At 53.4% G+C, this 25,021-nt stretch overlaps 2 protein-coding genes across 10 annotated transcripts in view; one reads left to right on the top strand and one right to left on the bottom strand.

The window, feature by feature from the left end:
* Positions 1-6,129, bottom strand: part of ST3GAL2 (ST3 beta-galactoside alpha-2,3-sialyltransferase 2) — an 81,230-nt gene extending 75,101 nt beyond the window's left edge. Inside the window, exon 1 of the mRNA XM_027119334.1 lies at positions 6,019-6,129. The gene's annotated coding sequence lies outside the window, so the exon portion shown is untranslated. The remainder of the gene's footprint in view (positions 1-6,018) is intronic.
* A 230-nt stretch (positions 6,130-6,359) lies between these two features.
* On the top strand, positions 6,360-24,747 carry FCSK (fucose kinase). Of its 9 annotated transcripts, none has more exons than XR_003435423.1 (25): positions 6,360-6,596; positions 7,424-7,589; positions 10,330-10,430; positions 10,800-10,951; positions 12,047-12,097; positions 13,094-13,219; positions 13,538-13,610; positions 14,014-14,111; positions 14,513-14,593; positions 15,080-15,199; positions 15,379-15,550; positions 15,965-16,077; positions 16,737-16,838; positions 16,960-17,130; positions 17,616-17,680; positions 18,397-18,767; positions 19,441-19,651; positions 19,826-19,992; positions 20,089-20,335; positions 20,652-20,717; positions 20,959-21,078; positions 22,702-22,889; positions 22,973-23,072; positions 23,575-23,798; positions 23,974-24,747. XR_003435423.1 is itself a non-coding variant. In XM_027119305.1 (25 exons), the coding sequence occupies exons 3-25, from the start codon at positions 10,349-10,351 to the stop codon at positions 24,046-24,048; spliced, it is 3,147 nt and encodes a 1,048-aa protein (XP_026975106.1). In that variant the 5' UTR covers positions 6,360-6,596; positions 7,424-7,589; positions 10,330-10,348; the 3' UTR covers positions 24,049-24,747. The 9 variants fall into 9 exon arrangements, 7 of the variants coding, with proteins under 7 accessions (XP_026975106.1, XP_026975104.1, XP_026975103.1 ...); XR_003435422.1 differs by having other exon boundaries at positions 20,089-20,310; positions 20,564-20,717; XM_027119305.1 differs by having other exon boundaries at positions 20,652-20,689.
* Positions 24,748-25,021: the final 274 nt, after the last annotated feature.

Consider the following 25,021-nt stretch of genomic DNA (forward strand, 5'->3'; position numbering starts at 1 on the left):
GGGAAGCCCCATCTTAACCATTTTTAAGTGTACAGTTCCGTGACACTAAGTACATTCACATTGTTGTACAACAAACACTACCATTTATCTTCAGAACTTTTTGGTTTTCCCAAACTGAAACTACGTACCATTAAAGGATAACTCCCCACATTTTCCTCTCCTCCCAGCCTCTGACAACCAGCAGTCTAGTTTCTGTCTCTATGAATTTGACTATCAAGGCATGTAAGTATGAAGACAATATTTGTCCTTTTGTGTCTGGCTTATTTCACTTAGCATAATGTTCTCAGTGTTCATCCATGTTGTGGCATGTGTCAGGATTTCCTTCTTTTTTTAGGCTGAATAATATTCTATTGTATGTATATACCACATTTTATCCATTCATCCATTGATGGACACTTGGGTTGCTTCCATCTTTTGGCTATTGTGAACAATGATGCTATGAACATGGGTTTACAAATATCTCTTTGAGTTCCTGTTTTCAATTCTTTTGGATATATTCCAAAAGTGAAATTCCTGGATCATATGATAATTCTGTCTTTAACTTTTTTGAGGAGCCACCGTACTGTTTTCCACAGCGGCTGTACCATTTTACATTCCCACCAACAGTACACAAGTGTTCCAATTTCTCCACATTCTAACCAACACTTATTTTCTCAGACCTTCACTCTTAATAAAAGAAATGCAAACTAAAACCACACTGAGATATCATTTTTCACCTATCAGATTGGCAAAGATCAAAAAGCTTGATAGCTATCTTGGCAAGTGTGTGGGGAACAAGGATTCTCCAGCCACTGCCAATGTGGCTGGAAATCCATACAGCCTCTACGAAAAGAGACTTGGTAATATCTTCAAATTGCACATGCACACACAATTTGACCTAGTAAGTTCTAGGAAGATATCCTATCCGCACATGTTCTTAGTTGCATATAGAGATGGATATCTGTTATAGCATTGTAAGAGCAAAGATTAAAAATGATCTAAATGTTGATGATCCAGACTAAAGATTAAAAGAATGGAACTGGGGAAGCTTCAACTGATGGTGTCTTTTGTTATCATTACTTCACTAGATAACAGACTATTGGAGAGCAGAGGACCGGCTTTTGTAGGTCCAAACAGACCTTCCAGAAATGTTGATTAAATTAATTATTTCTTAGCCTCTGGCAGAACTAAATTGGCAGATAGCTCAGGGAGGTAAAGTGCTTGGTCCACGGTCTTCCATAGAATGTGTACTACCTATTCCTATGTGTGTACTACCTATTCCTATGTGTGTGCCTATGTGGAAAGCCCACTGGCTGGCACTGTGAAAATTACTGATATAGAAGACTTAGACCCTATCTTCTTGGAGCTTGAGACCTAGTAAAGCACTCTGACAGACTTTAAAAGTGTTAAACTTTTTTTACAGTCCTTTCAATTATATCAATGGAGACCATTGGTCTGGTGTATAAAGTAAGTCCCAGCTCAGAGAAACAGTTTCTCCAAAGTTATACAAAAAGGCAGAAGAAGAGTGCTGATTAAAACAGGAGTCATAGGACTTCCCTGGTGGTCCAGTGGTTAAGATTCCATGCTTCCACTGCAGGGGGCTCGGGTTCGTTCCCTGGTTGGGGGGCTAAGATCCTGCATGCCCTGCGGCTTGACCAAAACCAAAAGTCATCCCCCCAAAACAAACAAACAAAAACCCCAAACAAACAAAAACATTTCCACCAACATTCCATGCGCTGGGTCAGCCTTCTACATTATAGGTCCTGTGAGATGCTCTCAAAAAAGGATTCCCTAACCTGTTTGTGAAATGCTTTATAGGTTAGCCTAGAGGTTCCCCATGCATATAGTTATTTTTTTCCTTAGCTGTGTCCACTGAGAAGGCCTGAGAACAGTGACACCCCATTAGCAACAAGCACACTGAGCTTGTCCTGATTGTTTTTTTAAATTGAGGTGAAATTCACATAACATAAAATTAACCATTTTAAAGCATACAATTCAGCGTATTTAGTACATTCACAATGTTTTGTAACCAGTACCTCTATCTAGTTCCAAAACATTTTTATCATCCCAAGAGAAAACTCTGTACCCATTAAGCGATCACCCCCCATTCTTCCCACCAGTCCCTGGCAACCATTAATCTGTTTTCTGTCTCTATGGATTTAACTATTCCAGACATTCATATAAATGGAATCATACAATATGTAGTTATTTGTGTTTGAGTTCTTTCATTTTACATAATGTTTTCAAAACTCATCCATGTTGCAGTATGTATTAGTATTTCATTCTTTTTATGGCTGAATAATATTCCATTATTTTTGTTTATCCAGTATATTAGTTTAAAAGTTGTGGGAAGAAAATAAACCTTTCTACCTTTGTTTAATGGATCTGTACCTCCTTTACAGCAACACTTGTTAACATCCTATAGCAGCACCTTTTGAAACATACTGCATAAGATATTTGGCAAAGGCAAATCAGGCATTGGAGAAGATGGGCCACTTAATTATAAAGTACACTTATTAGCTCTCCAGAAAGGGTTAACTATTTGGTAATCCTATCAGGTCTGGGTTTTAGTTATTTAAAACCATACCAGGGGACTTCCCTGGTGGTGCAGTGGTTAAGGATCTGCCTAACAATGCAGGGGCCACGGGTTCGTGCCCTGGTCCGGGAAGATCCCACATGCCGCGGAGCAACTAAGCCCGTGCGCCACAACTACTGAGCCTGCGCTCTAGAGCCTGCAAACCACAACTACTGAGCCCACGCGCTGCAACTACTGAAGCCCGTGCGCCTAGAGCCCGTGCTCCGCAACAAGAGAAGCCAACGGCAATGAGTAGCCCGCACACCACGACGAAGAGTAGCCCCCGCTCGGCGCAACGAGAGAAAGCCCGCGCACAGCAATGACCCAACACAGCCAAAATAAATAAATTAATAAATTTATAAAACCATACCAGGGACTTCCCTGGCGGTCCAGTGGTTAGGACTCTGCACTTCCACTGCAGGGGGCGCAGGTTCGATCCCTGTGGGATCCCTAATATCCTGCAAGCTGTGTGGTACGGCAAAAAATAAAAGCAAACAAACAGGGCTTCCCTGGTGGCGCAGTGGTTGAGAGTCCACCTGCTGATGCAGGGGACACGGGTTCGTGTCCCGGTCCGGGAAGATCCCGCATGCTGCGGGGCGGCTGGGCCCGTGAGCCATGGCCGCTGAACCTGCGCGTCCGGAGCCTGTGCTCTGCAGCGGGAGGGGCCACAACAGTGAGGGGCCCGCGTACCGCAAAAAAAAAAAAGCAAACAAACAAAAACATATCAGCTGCTTCAACTTCTCCTTGGAAGACCCAGTAGGAGAATTTAATATCCTCTCCCCATTTTCTTCATCCAGTTCCCATCTCTTTGCCAGTCCCCTGGCAGTAAATACTCTTGGTTATATACCTTTATAGGGATGGTTGCACCCATTCCCCTGCTGTTGTGAGTGCTGGCTGCTAATGTCTCATAGATGCACCCTTCTCTGAAGAACTGGTATCAGTCCCTGTGAGCTGCTTTGCCTGGAGATGCCCTCCTTTCCTACCTCCCCTTGGCCTGCCCACAGCCCACGAATGACTGATGTGGGATAAAAAGTCCAGCTCCTTTGCTTCTAAGAGGGATAAACCTTGTGATGTATTTTATGCTCCAGAGCTCCCCAGAGGATCAGACTGAGGCTAGACTTAGCTGAACCGACATCTTTGCTTGGCTTCTTCCCCTGCCCTATCCTGCCTCCCTCACTGCCCTAAGAGATCATTTGCACAAGAATCCCTTTCTCAGGCTCTGAGAACTCAACCTAAGGCATCTAGGGAACTCAACCTAAGATATCCCTGTGGGTAGTCCTGGCTCCCAGAGGGATTTCCTGCTACCAGCAGCCTCATATCTCACGCAGGGTCCTGCAGATTGTACCTCCTCCAAGAAGCCTTCCAGACTTGCACCCTTACATTTTGGCAGAATGATTGTTTAATAAGGAAGTTGGATGCCTACTCCGTGCCAGACCCTTTATATGCATTGGCTCAATGAATCCTCCCAACAACCTGGTTAGGCAAATACTGTTGTGTTCTTACTGAGGAAGAAAGCTGAGCTCAAAGAATTTGAGTGGCTTGCTCACACTGTCAGAAAGTGATGAGAACTGGGGAGGAGTTGTCTGATTCCAAACCCTGTATTTAACTACTAGAATGTACTCTATATTATAGCATCAGAATGTTTTTTCATGGCTCTGCCTACCCCAGACCGTGGGGTGGAGAACTACATGCTTTTGTGTCTGCTGCTGAGGGCTTTATCTTATTAAAAAGCCTTCTGGGGCTTCCCTGGTGGCGCAGTGGTTGAGAGTCTGCCTGCCGATGCAGGGGACATGGGTTCGTGCCCTGGTCCGGGAAGATCCCACATGCCGCGGAGCGGCTGGGCCCGTGAGCCATGGCCGCTGAGCCTGCGCATCCGGAGCCTGTGCTCCGCAACGGGAGAGGCCACAACAGTGAGAGGCCCGCGTACCGCAAAAAAAAAAAAAAAAAAAAAAGCCTTCTGTGAGTATCTTTGCTGGTGGCCTTGGAGCCACTCCCTACGTGGCCAGCATGCCCGCCCTAGGAGGCCCTTGGCCTCTGAGCTCCTCGGAGCTGTTTTCCTTGAGCCCCCGCCACGCTGCGGCTGCAGGCATCCCTGCCTTCCACTCCATTGCAGAGCGGGGATCTGCGTTGCTGAGAAGAGCAGCAGTGGGAGGCAGCTCATCTCTTCCCTGGAGGCCTGCTGGGTTCACAGTAGAAGAGAGCAGGTGCTGAAGTGGGGGAAGGAGGATGAGACCTGGGCCAAGTGAAGAGGGGGGATGACTCTAGCGGGAGAAGACTGAGAGAAGGAGAGAGATTTGGGGGAGGAGGCGGGGTAGTAGGAGCTGAGTAGGGGACTGCTCTTTATTCATTCCTTCATTCAACAAATTGTTCGGAATTCCCTGGTGGGAGAGTGGTTAGGACTCCACGCTTTCACTGCCGAGGACCCAAGATCCAGGGTTGATCCCTGGCTGGGGAACTAGGATCCCGCAAGCCATGTGGTGCGGCCAAAAAAACCCAGAAAAACAAAAAAACAAACAATACAAATCCAAATTGTTTAAACCACCTACAATGTCCTAGGCACGTTCTAGTGACTGAGGATACAATAGTGAACAAACCATTGATCCAGCTTTAAGGAGTCCGAATGGGAATAACAACAATCATCATAATAATGGTTAATATTTTTGGAGAATTTACTATGGAGTCAAGAATTTATTTATCTTATCCTCATAAGAATCTTAGGCATTTGACACTATTATTACCCCATTTTACAGATAAAGACAAGGAGGCAGAATAGCCAAGTGACTGGCCAAGGTTACACAGAGTTAGAGCAGAATCCCTCATCTTCTCTGAGACTGACCGCTTGGGCCTCGCAGGCTCCCTATTAAGGACACAAGATTTGGCAAGTATATTCTCATAAGAAAAATTCAAACAATACAAATAAAGCTCAAGTTCTCCCTGCCTATCCCCATCCCTGGCAGTCTCCACCTCAGAGGGTGCTCCTTCCAGTCCGGTTCCTATCCACATGTACTATATGTCCGCATACATTATTTTTGACATGAGTAGATTCTCATACATAATGTTCTTTAACAAAGTGTGTTGAACACTTTTCCCTATTGAACATGTAGATCTAGCTCATTATTTCTAACTGCTGCATAGTATTCCATTGCATGGATGTGCCTAGTTTATTTTCCCAGTACCCCGGAGAGAGAGTTTCCAGTTTTCCGCTATTACGAACAATGCTGCCATTCATAACTTTTCCAAAAAAGCCACAGATCTTTTTCCCACTACAGAGTTGAAAAGTTTCTACCGGAAGGACCCACATAATGAACCCGCGAAAGCATGGCCAATTGCCAATCCAACGGTAGTCGCTTACGCCCGAACACCTGTGGGGGTTTTTCCTCCGGGTTTGATTTGTTTCTCTTCGGGTAAACGCGGCGGCACCACGCCCCCCGCCAGGGGGTTAAACAAACGAACAAAACACAAACCTGGAACCCCGAGTCTCAGAAAACGAGTTTTGTCTTTACAACGCACTGGTCCCTCTGGGAGTTGTAGTTTTGCTGCCCAGCGGAGCCGCCTTCTCCCCTCACCTCACTTCTCGAAGGGAAGAATCACTGCCCTTTAGGAAAGCGCTGCCCTGACTATCTCCGCTGGCTCAGGCGATAGCTCCGAGCTGGGCTTTCGGGGAGGACAAGCCAGGGCGAGCGGAGGGCTGAAACTACATTTCCCAGGGTGCGCCGCGAAGGCACGCACAGCCCCGTGTTCAAGATCCTGCTGTGCCGAGAGCCGGCGGAGGCACGTATATCAGACTGCGCGGATACCGGTACGGTACCCCCAGTGTTCTGCGCCGTTTCTCCGCCTCCTTCCCACACTCTTGGACCCGCAGGACTGAGCCGGGCCACTGGCTGCCTGGTTCCTGATAGGGAAGAGCGTCGGGGAACTCTGCAGCAGCCCCCGGGCGCTCACTTGCTCCAAGGGGCGTCTGCGGGTCCTTCAACCCGTTGGCCTGGGTCTTTCTACAGGAGCTCCGGGACTTGGGGACGCCCGGGACAGGGACCATAGGCAGGTGGGCCTCTGGATGCTGGCGCTGGTGATTTTTCCTTTGAGGTCGCTTTTCCTGCCTCCGTTTACCCCATCGGGGCTCGTCATTATCAACAAATCTCAATTATATGACGTTTGTGTAATTTGCAATGTAATTTTACTCCCCATCACCTTCCTTCTGCCTTTTTTCGCTTCCCAGAAGACAAATCAGATTCCTCCGTGGGGCTACTTTTTCCCCTTAAAATGCAAAATCCCTGCCCCACTTCTCTTCAAAAAGCAAATATGAAGAGGCCTTACTGTTTTATTCTGTCCCTGTCTTCCCTTCCCTATCCTAATTTTAGGCAGCGTGTGGCTGAGGACATTAAGAACTATTTCAACTTGGCCTCAGTAGATAAAGTTCTGTTGGAAGTGTGCAGAATATTGGATAGAGGCCTGTATTATCTAAGATTTCTGTACAAATGTCAGGTATGACAGAGGTTAAAGACTCCAGGAGAGATGTCTTGTTTCTACAGGGTGGGTAAGAACAAGAATCTTGGAGTTGGATACACCTGACCTGCCTGTAAAAGCTGTTTATGTCCTTGGGCAGGCTATTTCATCTATTTATGCTACAATTTCCTTAAATATAACGTAGGTGTGGTAAAATTCAATTCATAGGGCTGTTGAGAGGGTCACATGAGCTGATACTTCAACGTGTCTCTGGCGTGGTGCCTGAAGAAGACACTCCCTATGGCACCAGTACTGTTCCACCTTTTGTGTTCTGTTCTCATAATACCCTTTAGTCTGATCGGGCAAGGCATGCTACTTAGCCTTGGTTGATTTTCCCAGGCCTTCCCTGATTTTTTTCTTCTACAGGGGCATCTTTGACCCAGAGAATATATCAGAGCCTTCGTTCCAACCTGCTTCAGGGTCAAGTCGAACTCTCCTGTTGCTTTTCCTCACTGGAGAGAACTACCATTCATTGAGCTCCTGCTGTGTGCCACATATTTTTATGTTTTATTTAATGCAGCCATCCTAGGAGGTTGGTATATTGGCCCCAGTTTTCAATTAGGGAACTGAGGCTCAGAGAGGTTAAGTAACCTGCTCAAGATCACACAGGAAGAGGGAGAGTTGGGGACAGCCTCTGGGGGTTGATTCCCAGCCCAGGACTATTCCTCTGCTCCAGTTTCTAGTAGAGTACAGTCCAGATCATGCCGTCCTCCCTCCTCTGCCTGTGACCTGTCATCTGCTTGTGACTCTCAGTCACTATGCCAAGACCGGGCTCAGACCTTTGGACTCTCCTTGGGGCATTTCTTCCTTGCTCTCTTTTAGCACGTTTGCTTGGGATCAAACATCATTATCACCATCACCTAAATAAGAATCTGAGACACCCAGGTCCCAGTCACGGATGCAGCATCAACTAGCATTTGTAAGGTGGACAGAATACTTACCTAGCAGTGGTGTTGTGAAGATGAAAAATCATAGTGCCTTAACTATGGGTCAGAATGGGTGGATGAGCTCACTTCTAGTGGCTGTTATCATTGATGCCATCCCTATTGCATTGTCACATTGCATTGGGCACTTTACATATATTTAGTACGTCTGTTCTTTTTTCCATCCTACAAAGTAGATTCAGTGTAGGGGTTAAGAGAATGGACTCTGGAAAAAAGGTGTCTGGGTTCAAATTTGGCTCTACCACTTGCTAGCTGTGTGACCTTGGTCAAGTCACTTAATCGCTCTGTGCCTCAGTTTCTTCATCTTTAAGGATAAAGAAAGTACTTCCCAGACTTTAATTTAGAGGTTCTTACAGTAATTTTTCCTTTGGCAGTCCCAAGAGGAAGATGATATACTCCCATGATGGTTTAGCTCCTCAGAGAAGCAGAGAACAAGATGGGATTAGACTTGCAAGAGATTTATTGGGGGAGGGAAGAAGGGGAGGGAGCTGGAGGAAGCAGGGAGAGCTGTCAGTTTTCAGTTCTGCTTCCTGTGACAGCACCGGAAGGAAGAAAGGAGGTATGGGTAGAAAGCTCTCAGACTGCAGTGCGGTTGTAAGACAGTTTCTGTTGGGTTGATGGGGAGTTCTGGAGCCAAGAGTGCCTGTCAGAGGATCCCCATCTTGTAGGAGTGGGTCTTTCTTCTTCATGTCATTGGTTGGTGGGAAGCATGGCCTCCGTGTGAACAAGATGGGGGCATCTATCCGTTACACTCCCTACCACAGGAGGCCAGAGAGGGTTAGGGGTGCCGAAGATCACACAGGGAGTTGGTGGCCAGTCTGGAATCCCCAGCCACTGCCTTTACTGAGAAGGCCAGATGGGTAACCTGGGGAATGCCTTTGGCCTCAGATGCCTGGCCAAGATCTCTAGCTCAGGTTTCCCCTCTGGATTTCCCTCCTGAGCTGAACAGGGAACAGAGCAATTTTTGTTAGTGGTGGAGCTTTCCCTGAAAGCTCGTGGGAGTATGAGCGTTGCTAAGTGGCCGTGTCTGTCAGCCTTAACCATAGGCTTGGTGGCAGCAGAGTCTGGCATAGGAAGGAACCGTTACTGAGGTTCAGGTTTCCTGTTGGCTCCGGCTGGGGTGAGGGTTGACTGCAGAGGGACGTGTGCTCAGGGCACCTCTGGGGTGGCATGCAGCTCACTCCACCGGCCCTCCCCACACTGAGCTTTGGGGGCTGGGGGGAAGAGGTGGGGGTGGGCTGCTGCATGGGACAGCAACTGGGACCCTGCCAGAGGTAGATGCCAGCGCACTCCTAGGGACTCGTCCACAGAGGTCTTGGGGAGGCCAGGGCCTCTACAGTCAGATTGGTTTCTTATCCGGTAGGAAAGGAATGTTGGGGGAGAGGAGTGGGTGAAGCCATAGCTTTGGCTTCACCTTCCCCTCACTTGCTCAGAGTGCCCTGGAGGAAGATGGCTGACAGGTGGGGTTGCAGCCCCCTTCTGGTTTGGAGCCTCTGGGAGGGGAGGTCCCCTCTGAGGTCCCTGTAGTGGGTGCTGTTAGCATGCTGCGCTTGAACAAACTGGTACACCTCTCCCAGAGCTTCCCTCTTGTCCGGGGAATTGCCCTCAGCCTCGGGAGCCTAGAAGTTAGAGCCTCCCTCCCTGCAGCTCAGTGCCAATGATTGGATGATGAGGGGCCTGCGGTACAGAAAGGGCAGCCCCTTGTTTTAAGGTGGGACCCCCTGTCAACCCCACCCCGCTCCCCTTACTTCCTCTCCTGAGGAAATGTCATGCACCCAGATTGATGAAGTCAAAGATACACTCATCACGTGACCCAGCAATCCCACACCTAGGTGTCCGCCTGGAGAGATGAAGTCTTATGTTCACGCTAAATCAGCACATGAATGTTTATAGCAGCTCTATTCATGATTACCAAAACCTGGAAGCAGCCCAGGTGTCCTTTAGTGGGTGGGTGGAGAAACAGACTGTGCGATGTCTATACGACGGAATACTGCTTGGCAAAAAAAGAGAAAGAACTATGGAGATGCATAGCCAACTTGGATGAATCTCAGAGGCATTATGTTGAGTGAAAGAAGCCAATCTCAAAAGATTACATTCCAACTATAGCTTTGGAGAACAGATGGCTGGTTGTCAGGGGTGAGGGATGGAGGAGGGTGTGACTGTAAAGGGTTAGCATGTGGGAGCTTTTTAAGATGCAGATGGTGGTAGTAACCACAAGAATCTATACATGTATTAAAATTCATAAAACTACTTACAACCAAAGAAATCAATTTTAGGGTATGATAATTAAAAAAAAATTCACATCTACCCGTATCTCTGCCCTGGAAGCCCCTCAACTTTGGCCAGAATGGAGCAGCCGAAGGGGGTTGATTGGACGGTCATCATCCTGACATGCCAGTACAAGGACAGCGTCGAGGTCTTCCAGAGAGGTAGTTGACCTCCCTCTCCACTCTGCCCCTAATGTGGAACCCTCTCCCCTTTCCTTGTCACATACCCCTATAGCCCCAGGAGCTGGGCAGACCCGGGTTCAAACCCAGATTCTGCTTCTTCCTAGCCACGTGACCTCCGACATAGGTCACTTCACTGAGACTCGGTTTTCTCATCTGTGCAATGGGAGTAATTGTACTTACCTCACTGAGTTGGGCAAAGATCTGATGAGCTACTAGATGAAAAGCTGCTAAGTCAAAGAAGATTAAATAATGGCTGTCAGGAGGTTTGCTTGAGGTGCTTGGGACCAGGGTGGAGAGAACCAGGGTGGAGGACCTGGGGGACAGGTCCCAGTCATGTTCTGACCGCAGAGCTGGAGATACGGCAGAAGCGAGAGCAGATCCCCACCAGGACGCTGCTGTTGGCCGTGGAAGACCCTGAGGTTCATGTGGGCAGTGGAGGAGCCACCCTCAACGCCCTGCTGGTGGTTGCTGAGCACCTGAGTGCCCGTGCGGGCTTCACTGTGAGTGCTCCTCAAGTGCCCCCTTGGGCACAGCAGGGATTGGGGGCTTCACACAGAGCCTTTCCGGGGTCCCCAGCTCTTCGGGCTCCATTTTCCTGCCCAGTTCTGGTTTGGCGTCAGTTTTTGCGTCTGTAGATTGAGCCGACTCGTCCAGGTGAGGGCAGAAGGCAGGGGCGGCCTTTGTAGTGGTTTTAGAAAGTCAGAGCCAGTATCTAGGAGTTAGGCTTTCTGGCTTCCCTTGAGAAATCTCATCTTGCTACCCTGGACGCTCCTTCCCACATAGCAGTGGTTTGCTGGAACTGAGGTGCAGTGGCCCCTGGTGTGTAGAGCGTGGGCCCACGTCCCACACACACCCAGCCACTTCACGAGGTCACCTTGCCTGCATGGCACCCTGGCACAGGCAGTGAGGGTGGTCACAGGCATGGACACGCTCTGGCAGTGGGGATGGCACCCGCAGGGGAGGGGACCACTGTGTGGTTGCCATGAAGCTGACTTACTGCGAGTCACCCGCCAGCCAGCCCCACGTTCTCGCCTGCAGCCTTCCGTAAAAACAGGGGACAGGGGAGTGGCCCAACTGGAAAGCTGCTGTGCTTCCTTATCCAGGAGTGGCCAGGGCTGCCTCGTGCCTGCCTGTGGCCATTGGTCTTGACCTTGCTGGTTGTTCCTTTGTTTTGTTTTTTTTAAAATTAATTTTATTTATTTATTTTTGGCTGCGTTGGGTCTTCGTTGCTGTGCACGGGCTTTCTCTAGTTGCAACAAGCGGGGGCTACTCTTTGTTGCAATGTGCGTGCTTCTCATTGCAGTGGCTTCTCTTGTTGCAGAGCACGGGCTCTAGGCGCGTGGGCTTCAATAGTTGTGACGCACGGGCTCAATAGTTGTGGCGCACGGGCTTAGTTGCTCCGTGGCATGTGGGATCTTCCCAGACCAGGGATCGAACCCGTGTCCCCCTTCATTGGCAGGCAGATTCTTAACCACTGCACCACCAGGGAAGTCCCCCCTTTGGTTCTTGTGTGGACTTGTGCTGGGGTCTCTCCCTGCACAAGAGGGTGACATCCGCCCAGACCTCTGTGAACAGTGCTCTTCCACTTTTGATAGGTGGTCACATCAGATGTTCTGCACTCGGCCTGGATCCTCATCCTGCACATGGTCAGTAGAATGCTGGGCAGGGGCCATGCAGAAGGATGGTCAGTCCTCGGGGTTGGATGGGACTTTAGGGGTCCTCTGCCTTTGTGTGCCAGTGTGCCTTGTGCAAATCCTGAAGAATCAGAAATACAATTAGTCCAGGTGTCCAAAAGAGGGAACCGGTTAAATATAAGCAGCATATCCTCCTGGTGGAATATTAGACAGTGACTGAAAGGTCCATTTAACTCTCTGCGCCGACCTGTGCCTTGACCAGCTCTGTGACCTGGGGCCAGTCACTTGACTGTTTCTAGGCCTCAGTTTCCTCATCAGTAAAATGAGGATGGCAGCAGTTCCTACTTCATGTGGATGTGCTGAGATGGCCCATCAAATGCTTAAATTGGGGCCTGGCCTGGCTCCCTGTGAGCATCGGTGAATATATTTTCATTGTTCAGTGAAAAAGGCCAGCCGCACAAGTTTGTATAGAATGATCTCAGCCTTTTTAATTGAAGGTTTGATTGAGATCATTGTAGATCCACATTTAAGAAACAATCCAGAGGGAAGCCTCTGTAAACTTTGCCCAGAGCTCGCCAATGGTCATATTTTCCAAAACTATAGTATAATTACAGCCAGGATATTGACATTGATATGGTTCCCAATCTTTCTCCAGTTTGACTTGTACTCGTGTGTGTGTGTGTGTGTGTGTGTGTGTGTGCGTGTGCGTGTGTGCGTGTGCGTGTGTGTGAAGTTCTGTTGTCTCCGTCTTTTTCATTTTTGTAAAAAAAGAAAAAAAGTATGCATATGAGGTATACGAAAGGGCATAACCTCAAAATGAGGGCAACGGTTATTATCCCTGAGGGATTGTTTTTCTTTCTGTGTATCTGCATTTGCTAATTTTTTACCATGATCATGTAATTTAAAAAATCACATGAGAACACACTCTGTAAAAGTCCTCTAGCTTGATGGCTTTCTGCCCAGGCTCTCTGCCTCAAGCTCTTCTGCCTGTGCCTGCTCCCGCCCCAGGGCCGAGACTTCCCCTTCGATGACTGTGGCCGGGCCTTCACCTGCCTCCCTGTGGAGAACCCCCAGGCCCCTGTGGAGGCCGTGGTCTGCAACTTGGACTGCTTGCTGGACATCATGAGCCATCGGGTGAGACAGGCAGCTGCCATGGGGTCTTGTCCTGCTGAGCCACCAGCCATAGTCTGTGCTGGCTCAGACAGGGGATGCCAGGAACAATGGCTTCGGGTGCCTGGAGTTAGTTAGAGCTTCAGGATGTTAGCGTTGGCCACACTGCGGGGAGGTACGGCCTCAGGAAGTAGGCGGGAGGGCTGGCATCGGCACCATGGATATAGGGAGGCCCCTGTTACCTCAGCAGCCCGAGTCTCCCTGGAACAGGCCGAGGCTGTGCTGTGTGGGAGCAGAGGAAGGGCTGGGCCCGGCCACCAGCTTCATTCTCTCTCCCCACAGCTGGGCCCAGGCTCCCCGCCAGGCGTGTGGGTTTGCAGCACCGACATGCTGCTGTCTGTTCCTCCAAACCCAGGTGAGCCTGAGAAGGCTTGGGACTGCCTTCCCTAGCCATAGCCAGCGTGGCTCTGCCTCTCCTTACCCACCCCGTCTCTGGGCCTGGCCTGCTGCCCTGTTCACAAGGGCAGCTCTAAGGTTTGAAGGATGGAGCTTAGACCAGGAGGCAGGGCTTCCCCTGCTGGGCCAGTCTGCCTGTCCATAGAGTGGAGATACCCAGCCCTGCCCCCTTTTCCCCAAAGGGCTCTGTGGACAAACTTTGGGGGTGAGGTGTTGTCATTCTCCCAGAGGAATGTCCATTTGGCTTTGGAAACCATATCTTCTTTAGAGGTGCCTGGATGCCCCTGCCCTCCTCCTGGAAGGGATTCCCCCATTCCTTGGGTTGGGGTCCCTGGAGAGCCTCCTGACTCCCCCACCTGCAGGGATCAGCTGGGACGGCTTCCGGGGAGCCAGAGTGATCGCCCTTCCGGGGAGCACGGCCTATGCCCGGAACCATGGTGTTTACCTCACGGACTCCCAGGTAGTGCCCCTGGGGCAGCAGCGTGGGCAGCTGAGCCATCCTGGGATGGCCTCCTGGTCCTGTGCTCTGGGCAGCCTCGTCCTGGACTTTCTGGCATGGTCTGGATCTGGAGGAGTTTCGCCCCATGGCAGCAGCTCTTGTGCTCACTTAGTCTTTTACCAAACATGAATTGCCCCTGATCCCGTGCCAGGCTCTGTGCCCAGGCTTGGGGCTGTGGAGACATTTGAAGCCTGCCCTCCGCTGTGAGGGTGGGGGAGGTCTCAGGCACTTGTATCCCCAGGAGTATGCTGGGGCCTGTCAGACTTGCATCCTGGGTTTACATCTGGAGAACACCCTTGCATGCCCTCTTTCGTAATCCTCTGTTGCTCCCTTCCCTAACTCTGTTTTCTGCTCCCACGTAGGGCTTCGTTTTGGACATTTATTACCAAGGCACCGAGGCAGAGATACAACGATGTGCCAGGCCTGATGGGCGGGTGCCACTGGTATGGCTGCCAGGGCAGAGCCCCACTCCTTCTGGGGAAGGCTAGAACCAGAATCTGAGGAAGATCTGGAACTGGTATTCAGGGGAGCAGGTGAAGCCAAAATCTGAGGAGGGGTAGCCTTGGAATTCAGGGTCTTGTCCCAAATGAGAAAGGCTGGAACCAGACTCAGGGGATCCTTCTAGAATGAAGGACAAAGGTACGAGTGGTGGATAAGAGCCTGGGACTAGACTATAGGGAAGATGGAGAACTGGGTTTGGGAGGAGACCTGAAAATTGAGGGGGTCCTAGAAGTTGCCTGCTGAGGGGCCCTTGGTGGAGCTGCCTCCAGTAAGCCTGGAGTCTGGGTGCTGGAGTGGCCCAGAAGATGAATGATCCTTTCCGGTGTGGCAGTCAGCCTTGCTTGGCCCATCTGCACATGGCTCTCCCCAACTCAGGCACAAGGCTGGCCCCAGGGTCTCCCACCTGACCCTTGTGGGGGCCCCTCCAGGTTTCTGGGCTTGTCTTCTTCTCTGTGGAAACTGCTGAGCACCTCCTGGCCACCCATGTGAGCCCGCCTCTGGACGCCTGCACCTACATGGGCTTGGACTCCGGAGCCCGGCCTGTCCAGGTGACTGGGACTGGGGACTGGCAGGTCCTGGCCTGGGCACGAGGCACTGACACTGGCAGCCTGGCTGTGTGACCTCAGGCCAGTCCTTTCCCCTCTCTATGTCAGCGTCTCTAGAGATGGAACCGCCCCAGCTCAGCCTAGGAACCCACTAATAGCAGTGCTTCCCGCCCTTGTCCCAGCTGTCTCTATTTTTTGACATCCTGCTCTGCATGGCCCGGAACGTGAGAAGGGAGGACTTCCTGGTGGGGCAGCCCCCAGAGATGGGGCAAGGTGACGCGGACATTGCAGGTTATCGGCATGGAGCCCGGGCAGAGCTGTGGAGGGAGCTTCGCGATCAGCCCCTCACAGTGGGTGGGTACTGCCTCTTGGCTCTCCGGGGTGGGGAGGCCATGGGAGTGAAGGCCCCCAGAATGAGGCTCCCACCCCACCTGCCTGGCCCCAGGCTCCTGGACCAGGCAGGCCTAGTGAGTGCATGGACTAGACAATTACCCTCTCCCAGTTCCAAGTCCCCTGCTGAGGTAACTCTCCTCTTCTTCCTTTGTCTCATTCTTGGGCTCCAGTCCTGGTCTTTCTACTTTCTAGCTGTGTGACTTTGGGCAGGTTGCTGAGCCTCTCTGGATCTCAGCTTCCCCATTGGCACAGCGGGCTCATTTCCATGCTTGCCCTCCCAGGCCCTGATGAAGATGTGTCTTCTGGTGGGAGGCCCAGCCTGGTGTCAGAGCTGCAACATGCAGGGTGTTGGGGTCAGTACTTGTATCTTTACAGCATATGTCCCTGACGGCAGCTACAACTACATGACCAACTCAGCCAGTGAGTTCCTGCACTGTCTCACGTTCCCGGGGGCTCCTGGGGCCCAGGTCGTGCACTCCCAGGTGGAGGTAAGACCTGCCTGGAGGTAAGGCCAGCAGAGGGGCCTACGGGGTACCTGAAGACAGGTAGGAATGGGGGGGATGCAGGGAGGGGAGGGAATAGCTCACTCTTGGGACAGATTATCTATGCGTGTAGGTGTTATTATCCCCATTTTGCATGTGAGTCACTGGAGGCTCAGAGAGGTTAAGTTACTTGCCTAAGACCACAGAGCCAGTAAGTGGCCAAGTCAGGATTCTACATCCAAGTCTGAGTGAGCAGCTAGAGAAGATTCCCCCCACACACACCCTTTCTGAAGGGTCTGCTTGGGGATTCAGGCAAATTCATGGTGATGGGGCAGGTAGAGTTCAGAGGTGGCCCTCAGGGTGGCAGGGGTAGGGGTAGCTGGACAGGTGGGAGAGGTTTTCTGGGGGAGCTGTCATCTGGTGGGACCTCCACTACTGGGTGCAGATTTGCTTTGGAGGAGAAGGCAGGGAGAGCGTGCCCCTGGGGGAGCAGCAGAAATCAAGATGGGATGGGAGTCAGCCTGAGGCTGTGGCCAGGGAGATACCGAGAGGGATCTGGCTGGCCGACAGGCGCAGTGAGCAGCAGGAATTCTGGCTCTGGCTGTGGAGGAGAATTGGGGCAGCCCCCGCCCCGGGCCCTCACAGCTTTCTCCCTGGCTTCACAGGAGCGGCAGCTACTGGGGGCCGGGAGCTCTGTGGTCAGCTGCCTGCTGGAGGGCCCCGTCCAGCTGGGTCCTGGGAGTGTCCTGCAGCACTGCCACCTGCGGGTGAGGCCTGAGAGGGCAGGCAGAGGGAGGGCAAGGGTACGGGAGCCAGGGTCCTGTGTGTTTTGTGGGCGTGCTTGGGGTTCCCCTGCCCACGCAGGACGCCTGCCCGCTTTCCTGCCAGGGCCCCATTCACATCGGCACTGGCTGCTTCGTGAGTGGCCTGGACGTGGCCCAGTCCGAGGCACTGCACGGCTTGGAGCTGCACGACCTCGTCCTGCAGGGACACCATGTGCAGCTGCACGGCGCCCGCAGCCGGGCCTTCACCCTCGTTGGCCGTCTCGACAGCTGGGAAGTAGGTGCTCACCCGCCTCCCCGCGCCCCCATTCTTTAGGCTTTGGGGAGCACCGGGGGTCCTAGCGCAGCTTCACTGCAGGGCTCGCTGAGCGCTCACCTGAGGGATAGGCAGTGAGGAGAGTGTAGCCAGTAGAGTCTCAACAGGCCTTTACCTCCCTCCTCAGCTGCTCTGACGCAGGCTGGGTGGGGATTCTTATCCCCATTTTTCAGGCCGGAGACTGAGGTTCAGAGAGAGAGGTGACCCGCCTTGGGCTGCAGAGCCAGTTATGGAGGGTCAGGCGCCAGGATTCTGCTCCAAGTTCCAGGCACCCGGGCTGGAATGTGGAAGCTCCAGGACTTGATGCTGTTTCAGAACTTGCTTGCCTAAGTGCCCCTGTCTCTTTTCCTGTCCCCTCTTGAGCAGATCCTTGTCCTCTGGCCTTATTGCCCTTAACCCCTTCCTGTGGCCCCTGCAGCCCTGACTGCTTCCTTCTCTTTCCCCAGAGACAGGGGACAGGAACGTATCTCAACATGTCTTGGAGTCAGTTCTTCCAGAAGACAGGCATTCGGTAGGGTTGGTGGCCCCACGGGCCTCTGGGGGTCTCGGCAGCCAGGGTGGTAGCTGCTTGGAGGCTCATTCTGCTCATCCTGCCCCACCTCCCACCATCCCTGCAGTCTGGGGTCGTCTTTTTTTTTTTTAATTTATTTCATTTATTTTTGGCTGCGTTGGGTCTTCATTGCTGCGGGCGGGCTTTCTCTAGTTGCGGCGAGCAGGGGCTACTCTTTGTTGCGGTGCGCGGGCTTCTCACTGCAGTGGCTCCTCTTGTTGCGGAGCATGGGCTACAGGCACACGGGCTTCAGTAGTTGTGGCACGCAGGCTCAGTAGTTGCGGCTCGTGGGCTTAGTTGCTCCACGGCATGTGGGATCTTCCTGGACCAGGGCTCGAACCAGTGTCCCCTGTGCTGGCAGGCGGATTCCTAACCACTGTGCCACCAGGGAAGTCCCCTGGGGTAGTTTCGAGCAGCCTGATTTTCCCTAGCATCTTCTCCCTGGGCAACTCCAAATTCCTGGCCGTGCTCAGGCTTTGGGATTTTGTTCAATGGCCTGGGGAAGGAGGCAGGGCAGCTGGGCCTCCCTCCCTGAATTGCCTGCTTGTGCGGCCTCTGGAGTTCGTCCTGTCCCCATGAATGAGCCAACCCCCAGCTGACAGGTGGTCAGGTCTTGGTGACCAGGCAGGAGCACTTGCTTCCCTCCTGCTCATGTGTCTTCTTTCTCCCCACATCAGGGACTGGGACCTGTGGGACCCAGACATGCCCCGCATTGAGCGCTGCCTTCTCAATGCCCGTCTCTTTCCCGTGCTCCACCCCTCGAGGGCCCTGGGGCCCCAGGACATGCTGTGGATGCTGGACCCCCAGGAGGCTGGGAGCAAGGCCCTGCGGGCTTGGCGAGCCTCCTGGCGTCTGTCATGGGAGCAGCTGCAGCCGTGCCTGGATCGGGCTGCCACACTGGCCTCCCGCCGGCACCTGTTCTTCCGCCAGGCCCTGCATAAGGCGCGGCACGTGCTGGAGGCCCGACAGGACCTCAGCCTGCGCCCGCTGATCCAGGCTGCTGTGCGCGAGGGCTGTCCTGGGCCCCTGATGGCCACCCTGGACCAGGGTGAGTGTGCTGGGCACCCATGCTGGGAAGCCAGACCCAGCATCACCTGCCCTGTCTGCCCTCTAGGTCATCGACCTGAGGGTACTAGGGAGTCATGAGACTTTAAAGCAGGGGAAAGACACAAATGGACTTAACTTTTAGGTTTCTGGGAAGCTCCATCCCTGTTAGTGGGGAGTTTGGTGAGAGGCGGAGGCCTGGGGCTGAGCCTCTGGGTCCTGTGAGCATCGGCAAAGGCTGCACGTTCTGTGCGGGGGTGGGGGGGGGCTGGATGTGGGTGAAGAGCTCCAGCACAGCCCGGGGGATGTGGCCCGCCCTGCATGGGACCCAGGCATTCTGTGGGGACTCAGCCTTAGCCTCACAGGGACTGCCTCATTCCCCATTTCAGTTATTCACTCATGGCCACACAGCTGGTTGGTGGGGGGCTGAGACTGAACCCAGGTGGTTTGCCCCCCAAGCCTGAGCTCTTACTCATTAAGGGCATACTGGGTGGGGGGTGCAGAGGCATGTCTGGGCTGGGGCTGGTGGGATGAGAACTTTGCCAGGCAGAAGAGTGGGGAGCATTCCCAGGCAAGGATACATCTTGGGCAAAAGTGAAGAGGTCTGGGGTGCTTGAGGGCAGGGGGCATTGAGGGCGGGCCTCCTCCCCAGCTACTACTGACTCCTGGTCCCTCAGTGGCAGCTGGTGTGGGAGATCCTGGCGTGGCAGCCCGGGCACTGGCCTGTGTGGCGGATGTCCTGGGCTGCATGGCAGAGGGCCAAGGAGGCTTACGGAGTGGGCCAGCTGCCAACCCTGAGTGGGTGCGGCCCTTCTCGTACCTGGAGTGTGGAGACCTGGCGCGGGGCGTGGCGGCGCTTGCCGAGGAGCGGGACAAGTGGCTGAGCAGGTGGGTGCTAATGATGTCAAAACCCTTGGAGTAGCCCCCTGCCGTCCTTGGAGGTGGAAACCCAGAGAGAGGTGGAGTGTCCTCAGGTCACCTAGGGCAGTCAGTCCCCAAACCCAAGCAGCCCGCCCCCAGCTTGGGGCTCCATGCCACCATCTCTCTGTTCCCTCCTGGCAGACCAGCCTTACTAGTACGAGCTGCCCGCCACTACGAGGGGGCTGGGCAGATCCTGATCCGCCAGGCTGTGATGTCAGCCCAGCACTTTGTCTCCTCGGTGCCGGTAGAGCTGCCAGCACCTGGGCAGTGGGTGGTGGCTGAGTGCCCGGCTCGAGTGGACTTCTCTGGTGAGCCCCTTGGGGGGGCGGTAGGGATGAGGGTAGCCACCCCAGAACTGAGCTGGCAGCCCCTGTGACCAGCTTGGTCTTGTTCAATTGCCACAGGGGGCTGGAGTGACACGCCACCCCTTGCCTATGAGCTTGGTGGGGCAGTGCTGGGCCTGGCTGTGCGAGTGAATGGCCGCCGGCCCATTGGGGCCAGGGCTCGCTGCATCCCAGAGCCCGAGCTGTGGCTGGCATTGGGACCTCGGCAGGACGAGATGGCCACGAAGATAGTATGCGGGAGCCTGGATGACCTGCAGGATTACTGCCAGCCCCATGCCCCAGGTCAGGGCACCTGTGAATTGCGCAGGTGGGGATGGCACACCTAGCCAGCTGGGGGACGGGGGCAGAACCCGAGAGACCCTGCAGGCCATGGGTGCCTGGTCTGAGGGCGAGCCGGTCTGGTGGAGGAGCCCTGACGTTACGCTGCCCAGGCACAGGAGGTAGAGCTGGCACATTTGCTGGTGTTATGGAGCCCAGAGGACCTTTTGTGGCTTGGGGATGGGGTCTGCACCGCTGCTGGGCTTTTATCCCCTAGATGAGCCCCAGGCCAGGCTGAGATGGGTGGGGTGTCTGTTTCCACCCCTGGAGACCAAATTCCTTGCCGGATGCTGCTCACTCCACAGGGGCGCTGTTGAAGGCGGCCTTCATCTGTGCGGGGATCGTGAGTGTCCACTCCAAGCTCTCGCTGAGTGAGCAGCTGCTGTGTACCTTTGGGGGCGGCTTTGAGCTGCATACCTGGTCCGAGCTGCCCCATGGCTCTGGCCTTGGTGAGCAGGCCCTGTCTCCCTGCTGCTCACTGACTCCGTTCCCCCTTTCAGCTTTGCCTCCAATCCTCTCCCCAGCCTCTGCCCAGTGGAGAGGGAGGGGGTGGGGCAGGATTGGGCTGGGCAGAGCTGCTTCATGGCTGGTACTCTCCTCTGTGCCCTGCAGGCACCAGCAGCATCCTGGCGGGGGCTGCCCTGGCCGCCTTGCAGCGGGCCGCAGGCCGGGCGGTGGGCACGGAGGCCCTGATCCACGCAGTGCTGCATCTGGAGCAGGTGCTTACCACAGGTATGGCCTGCCCCAGGGCAGAGGGAGGTCACTGGAACTTTTTCAGGGGCCTCCAGGGGCTTCCCTGGACCTGCAGACAGAACTGTGCTGCTCCTTACAATGGTTAGAACTTCCCTCTTATCACTCTGACACTCTCCCTCTGGTGGTTTTCAAAATGAAATATTTCTACCTCAAAGGACTTGATGTAGGAGCACCTACTAAGTGTTAAGAGTCTGTGCTGCACCTTTCATGTGTGTTAGGTATTCCTCATGTCTCTGTTCCTACCCAGGGCTGTCCCTCAGGGCAGGGCTGGGTTTGGATTAGGGGACAGGACCTTCAGTCTGTTCTTCAGCACCGTGCCTCTCTCTTGGGCTAGGGCCACTTGTCCCTCGCTTCCCCCACCACATGATGGGGTACCAAGTGTATGGCTGTGATCATACAGAATGTCACCACTAGCACCATGGCTGTGATCATACAGAATGTCACTAGCTTCTCCTACTCATCACTGTGGCCCCTTAGCATCCATGCACAATGGAGAGCAGCCAGAGGTTTGTCTGGCTCTAGGGTGCTCTGGTCACCTCAGGATGCCAGGCCTCATCTTCAGCATGACTCTGGGAGGGAAACTGCCACAAAGATGTATAGATGCCTGATTATGGTATCTTCTCTGGCCACTTTGTAGCCTAGCTCCCTCCTTTCATTGTAATGACTCACATCCCATAATAGGTAGTCATTAGCAAAAGGGGCAGATGGGGAAGCTTTTTTAGTTTTCTTTTGAGGTACACTGTTCATATCTCTCATTTGGTCAAATGACAACTATTTATCGAATACCCTCTCTGTATTGGGCCCTGGGGATAAAACGAGCAAAAACAGCATCCCTGCCATCAAAAGTCTTATACAGTCTATTGGAGACAAACACTGATCAATAACCACTCCAATAAATGTATAATTACAAGCTACGCTACGTGCTCCGAAGGAGAGGGGTGCAATTAAGGAGTTCTTGACATTCCAGGCCTGACGCTAACCACATTTTGGCTGTAAAGTTCCAGATGCCTCCTGCCATTTGCATTTTATACTCGAAATCCTTGCAGACTCTTCTCCAAATATCAAAGGCCTATCCCAGAATCATCTCAAGTTTTGACATTTTTATATAGCTGCAAGAAGAAAAGAGATCCGTACCTTTCATTGGTAAAGCAAAATGTGAACAAGCTATTTTAAGTTTGATAAGAAATGCTGAGAAGCTTATTTCCACCATCAACACCCTTTATCAGGCAAGCCAGGGTGCAGGGACTGTTAGGTGTAGGGAAAGTCCTATGTACTCCCTCCTCAGGGGGAAAGGTTAGTGTAAGGTCTTAATCCTTTGATGTGGTTTACCCCAATTCCAAGTACACATTAGGTCTGCAACAAAACTCAGGCCTTGTGCATTCTAAGCTTGGCTCCAGAATGAAGCCCCTTCCATTGCTGGGTTCAACTTGCTCCCAGGGCCGGGGCAGAAGCTGCACAGCTCACCTGGCCCAGCTGAAGTTGTGGGGGGAAGCTGTCTTCCCACACTGGTCCCTGCCAGGGATGCAAGGCCAGGAGCCTGTACTGGGAGAGGGAAGCTGGGCCAGATAGGCTCCAACAGTGACGGGGCCCGGGCTCTCGCAGGAGGTGGCTGGCAGGACCAAGTGGGTGGCCTAATGCCTGGCATCAAGGTGGGGCGCTCCCGGCCTCAGCTGCCGCTGAAGGTGGAAGTGGAAGAGATCACTGTGCCTGCGGGCTTTGTCCAGAAGCTCAATGACCACCTGCTCCTGGTGTACACTGGCAAGACCCGTCTGGCCCGGAATCTGCTGCAGGTGAGCCCTGGCCCCAGAAGGGAGGGACGCGAGATGGCTCAGCTAAGCTGAGCCTCACTGCACCCCTCCTGCCCCACCTGTAGGACGTGCTGAGGAGCTGGTATGCCCGGCTGCCTGCCGTTGTGCAGAATGCCCACAACCTGGTGCGGCACACCGAGGAGTGTGCTGAAGCCTTCCGCCAAGGTAAGGCGCTTCTTCCCCGGAGCTCAGGCACCAGGAGTGAGTGCCTGTTGCCTGTGGGTCTGAGGCCCGGGGCCTTTGCAGACTTGGCACCAGCCCTAGGTGTGAAGCCTCTGTCCTCTGCAGGGTCCCACACTTAGGTGGGAGTCACGTCTCAGGTCAATACTTGCATCCTGGGAAAAGCCTCCAGCCCCACCTACCAGGAAGCAGATGGGGGAAGAGGCTTGGCTCCATAGCCGAGTTCCAGGGAGTCAGAGCTGATTCGGGTTACACAGTTCAGTGAACACTGTGCCGGGTACCACGCCAACTGCTCTGTGCTCGTTAGTCCTCAAACAACCCCGTGAGGTGGGCTTTATCACTCCTGTTTCCAGTGAGTACTGAACCCAGGTTCTTAACTATGACACTGGTTAAGAAGTGCCTCTTGGCACCCCATCCAGTCTACAGAGGGGCACTGAGTGAATATCCTGGCCCAGGCACACAAGTCCCCTCTCTGCCCCCACCCCAGGGAGCCTGCCTCTGCTGGGCCAGTGCCTGACATCATACTGGGAGCAGAAGAAGCTCATGGCTCCAGGCTGTGAGCCCTTGGCTGTGCGGCGTATGATGGATGTCCTGGCCCCCCACGTGCATGGCCAGAGCCTGGCAGGGGCAGGTGGCGGGGGCTTTCTCTACCTATTGACCAAGGAGCCGCGGCAAAAGGAGGCTCTGGAGGCTGTGCTGGCCAAGACTGAGGTATGGTGTGGTCGGGGTATGGTATCTGGCGCGGGACAGGAGCCCTCCCTGTGGCCCACCAGCTAACCAGCGGCTACAGGTGTAAGTCCCCTTGGCCCTGCAGCCACAGTCCAGCCTCCCGAAAGCCTAAAACCCACCCAGAACCCTCTTAGCACCTCCTGTCCTTTGCTCCTAGGGCCTCGGAAACTACAGCATCCACCTGGTAGAAGTGGACACTCAGGGCCTGAGCCTGCAGCTGCTGGGGGACTGAGACCTCAGCCTGATGCCCCTTCTCATGAGGCTTGTCCCTCTGCAAGGAGAAAGCCTGGAGCTATAGCAGGCCCTCCCTTCCTTCCCCCACGGGAGCGCTCAGTCTTCTACTCTTCACCCACTTCTTTGTGAATCTGCTTCCAAAGGAAGCCAACCTGAGCTCAGGCCCAGCCCTTTCTAAAAGTTGGTGAGGCACAGACGGTGCTTGGGAACAGGACTATGACCTCCTGGTTGACAGGGGCCTAGGCTTGGTGTCTGCTCCATCTGGACACAGGAAGGTCCTAAGTTCAGCGTCCACTGTGACCTTTACAAATCTGATGGCCCAGCTTGGGCCTTGGCCTTCTCTCTCTCCATGAGGGCCTGGAAGAAGGGGATGACAACCAGCCTTGGCAGATGGCTGGGTTCCCTTGGTAAGGCCGACCCTGAAGAGGCCCTTTGAGGCATTTCCTGTGGCCTTCCTTAGAGGTCAGGCTTTTGCCTGAGTAGAGACTTCCTGTTCCACACTCACTCCCAAGCTGACTTAATGGGGGAGTGGGAACAGGGATGAGGCTCCACACTCGTGTCTGTGGCAGAGAGCCAGTGCAGTCCTGCAGCAAGTCACTGCTAATCGTGGCCTTAACCAGCAACTCTGCCATGTGCCTGTGGGCCGTGAGTTCTCAGGACTGCAATCTTCTTGGAATAAATTCACTCTGCTCTTCAAGGTTGTCCTCATAAAGATCTTTTTTGTTCCTGCTGGGAGCAATTCCCACTTCCCCTGGCACTGTGGGAAACTGCCCCTGGGATGATCCAACTTCTGGTGCTGAGGGCCCAAGAGATGGGATGAGGGTCCGGGATTGGATGAGGTACCTGTTATCATGTGGGTCCTGGTGGTGGCCATGTGCCTCTCTGGGTGTGGGAGGAGGCTGAGGATTTAGGCTTTTGCCTTCACATTTCAGTGCAACTGATGCACCTGTCTTGCTCTGTAGCATCCAGCC

Source organism: Aethalodelphis obliquidens, unplaced genomic scaffold (assembly GCF_003676395.1).
Source record: "Aethalodelphis obliquidens isolate GAN/ISIS:26980383/991018 unplaced genomic scaffold, ASM367639v1 scaffold20, whole genome shotgun sequence".
Classification (NCBI taxonomy): domain Eukaryota; kingdom Metazoa; phylum Chordata; class Mammalia; order Artiodactyla; family Delphinidae; genus Aethalodelphis; species Aethalodelphis obliquidens.

Excerpts from the sequence above, each read along its gene's own strand:
- FCSK (XM_027119302.1), top strand. The coding sequence starts at position 10,349 with ATGGAGCAGCCGAAGGGGGTTGATTGGACGGTCATCATCCTGACATGC. Across the intron at positions 16,078-16,736 it reads TCGTGCACTCCCAGGTGGAG|GAGCGGCAGCTACTGGGGGC; the intron begins GTAAGACCTGCC and ends CTGGCTTCACAG. Across the intron at positions 17,681-18,396 it reads TTCCAGAAGACAGGCATTCG|GGACTGGGACCTGTGGGACC; the intron begins GTAGGGTTGGTG and ends TCCCCACATCAG.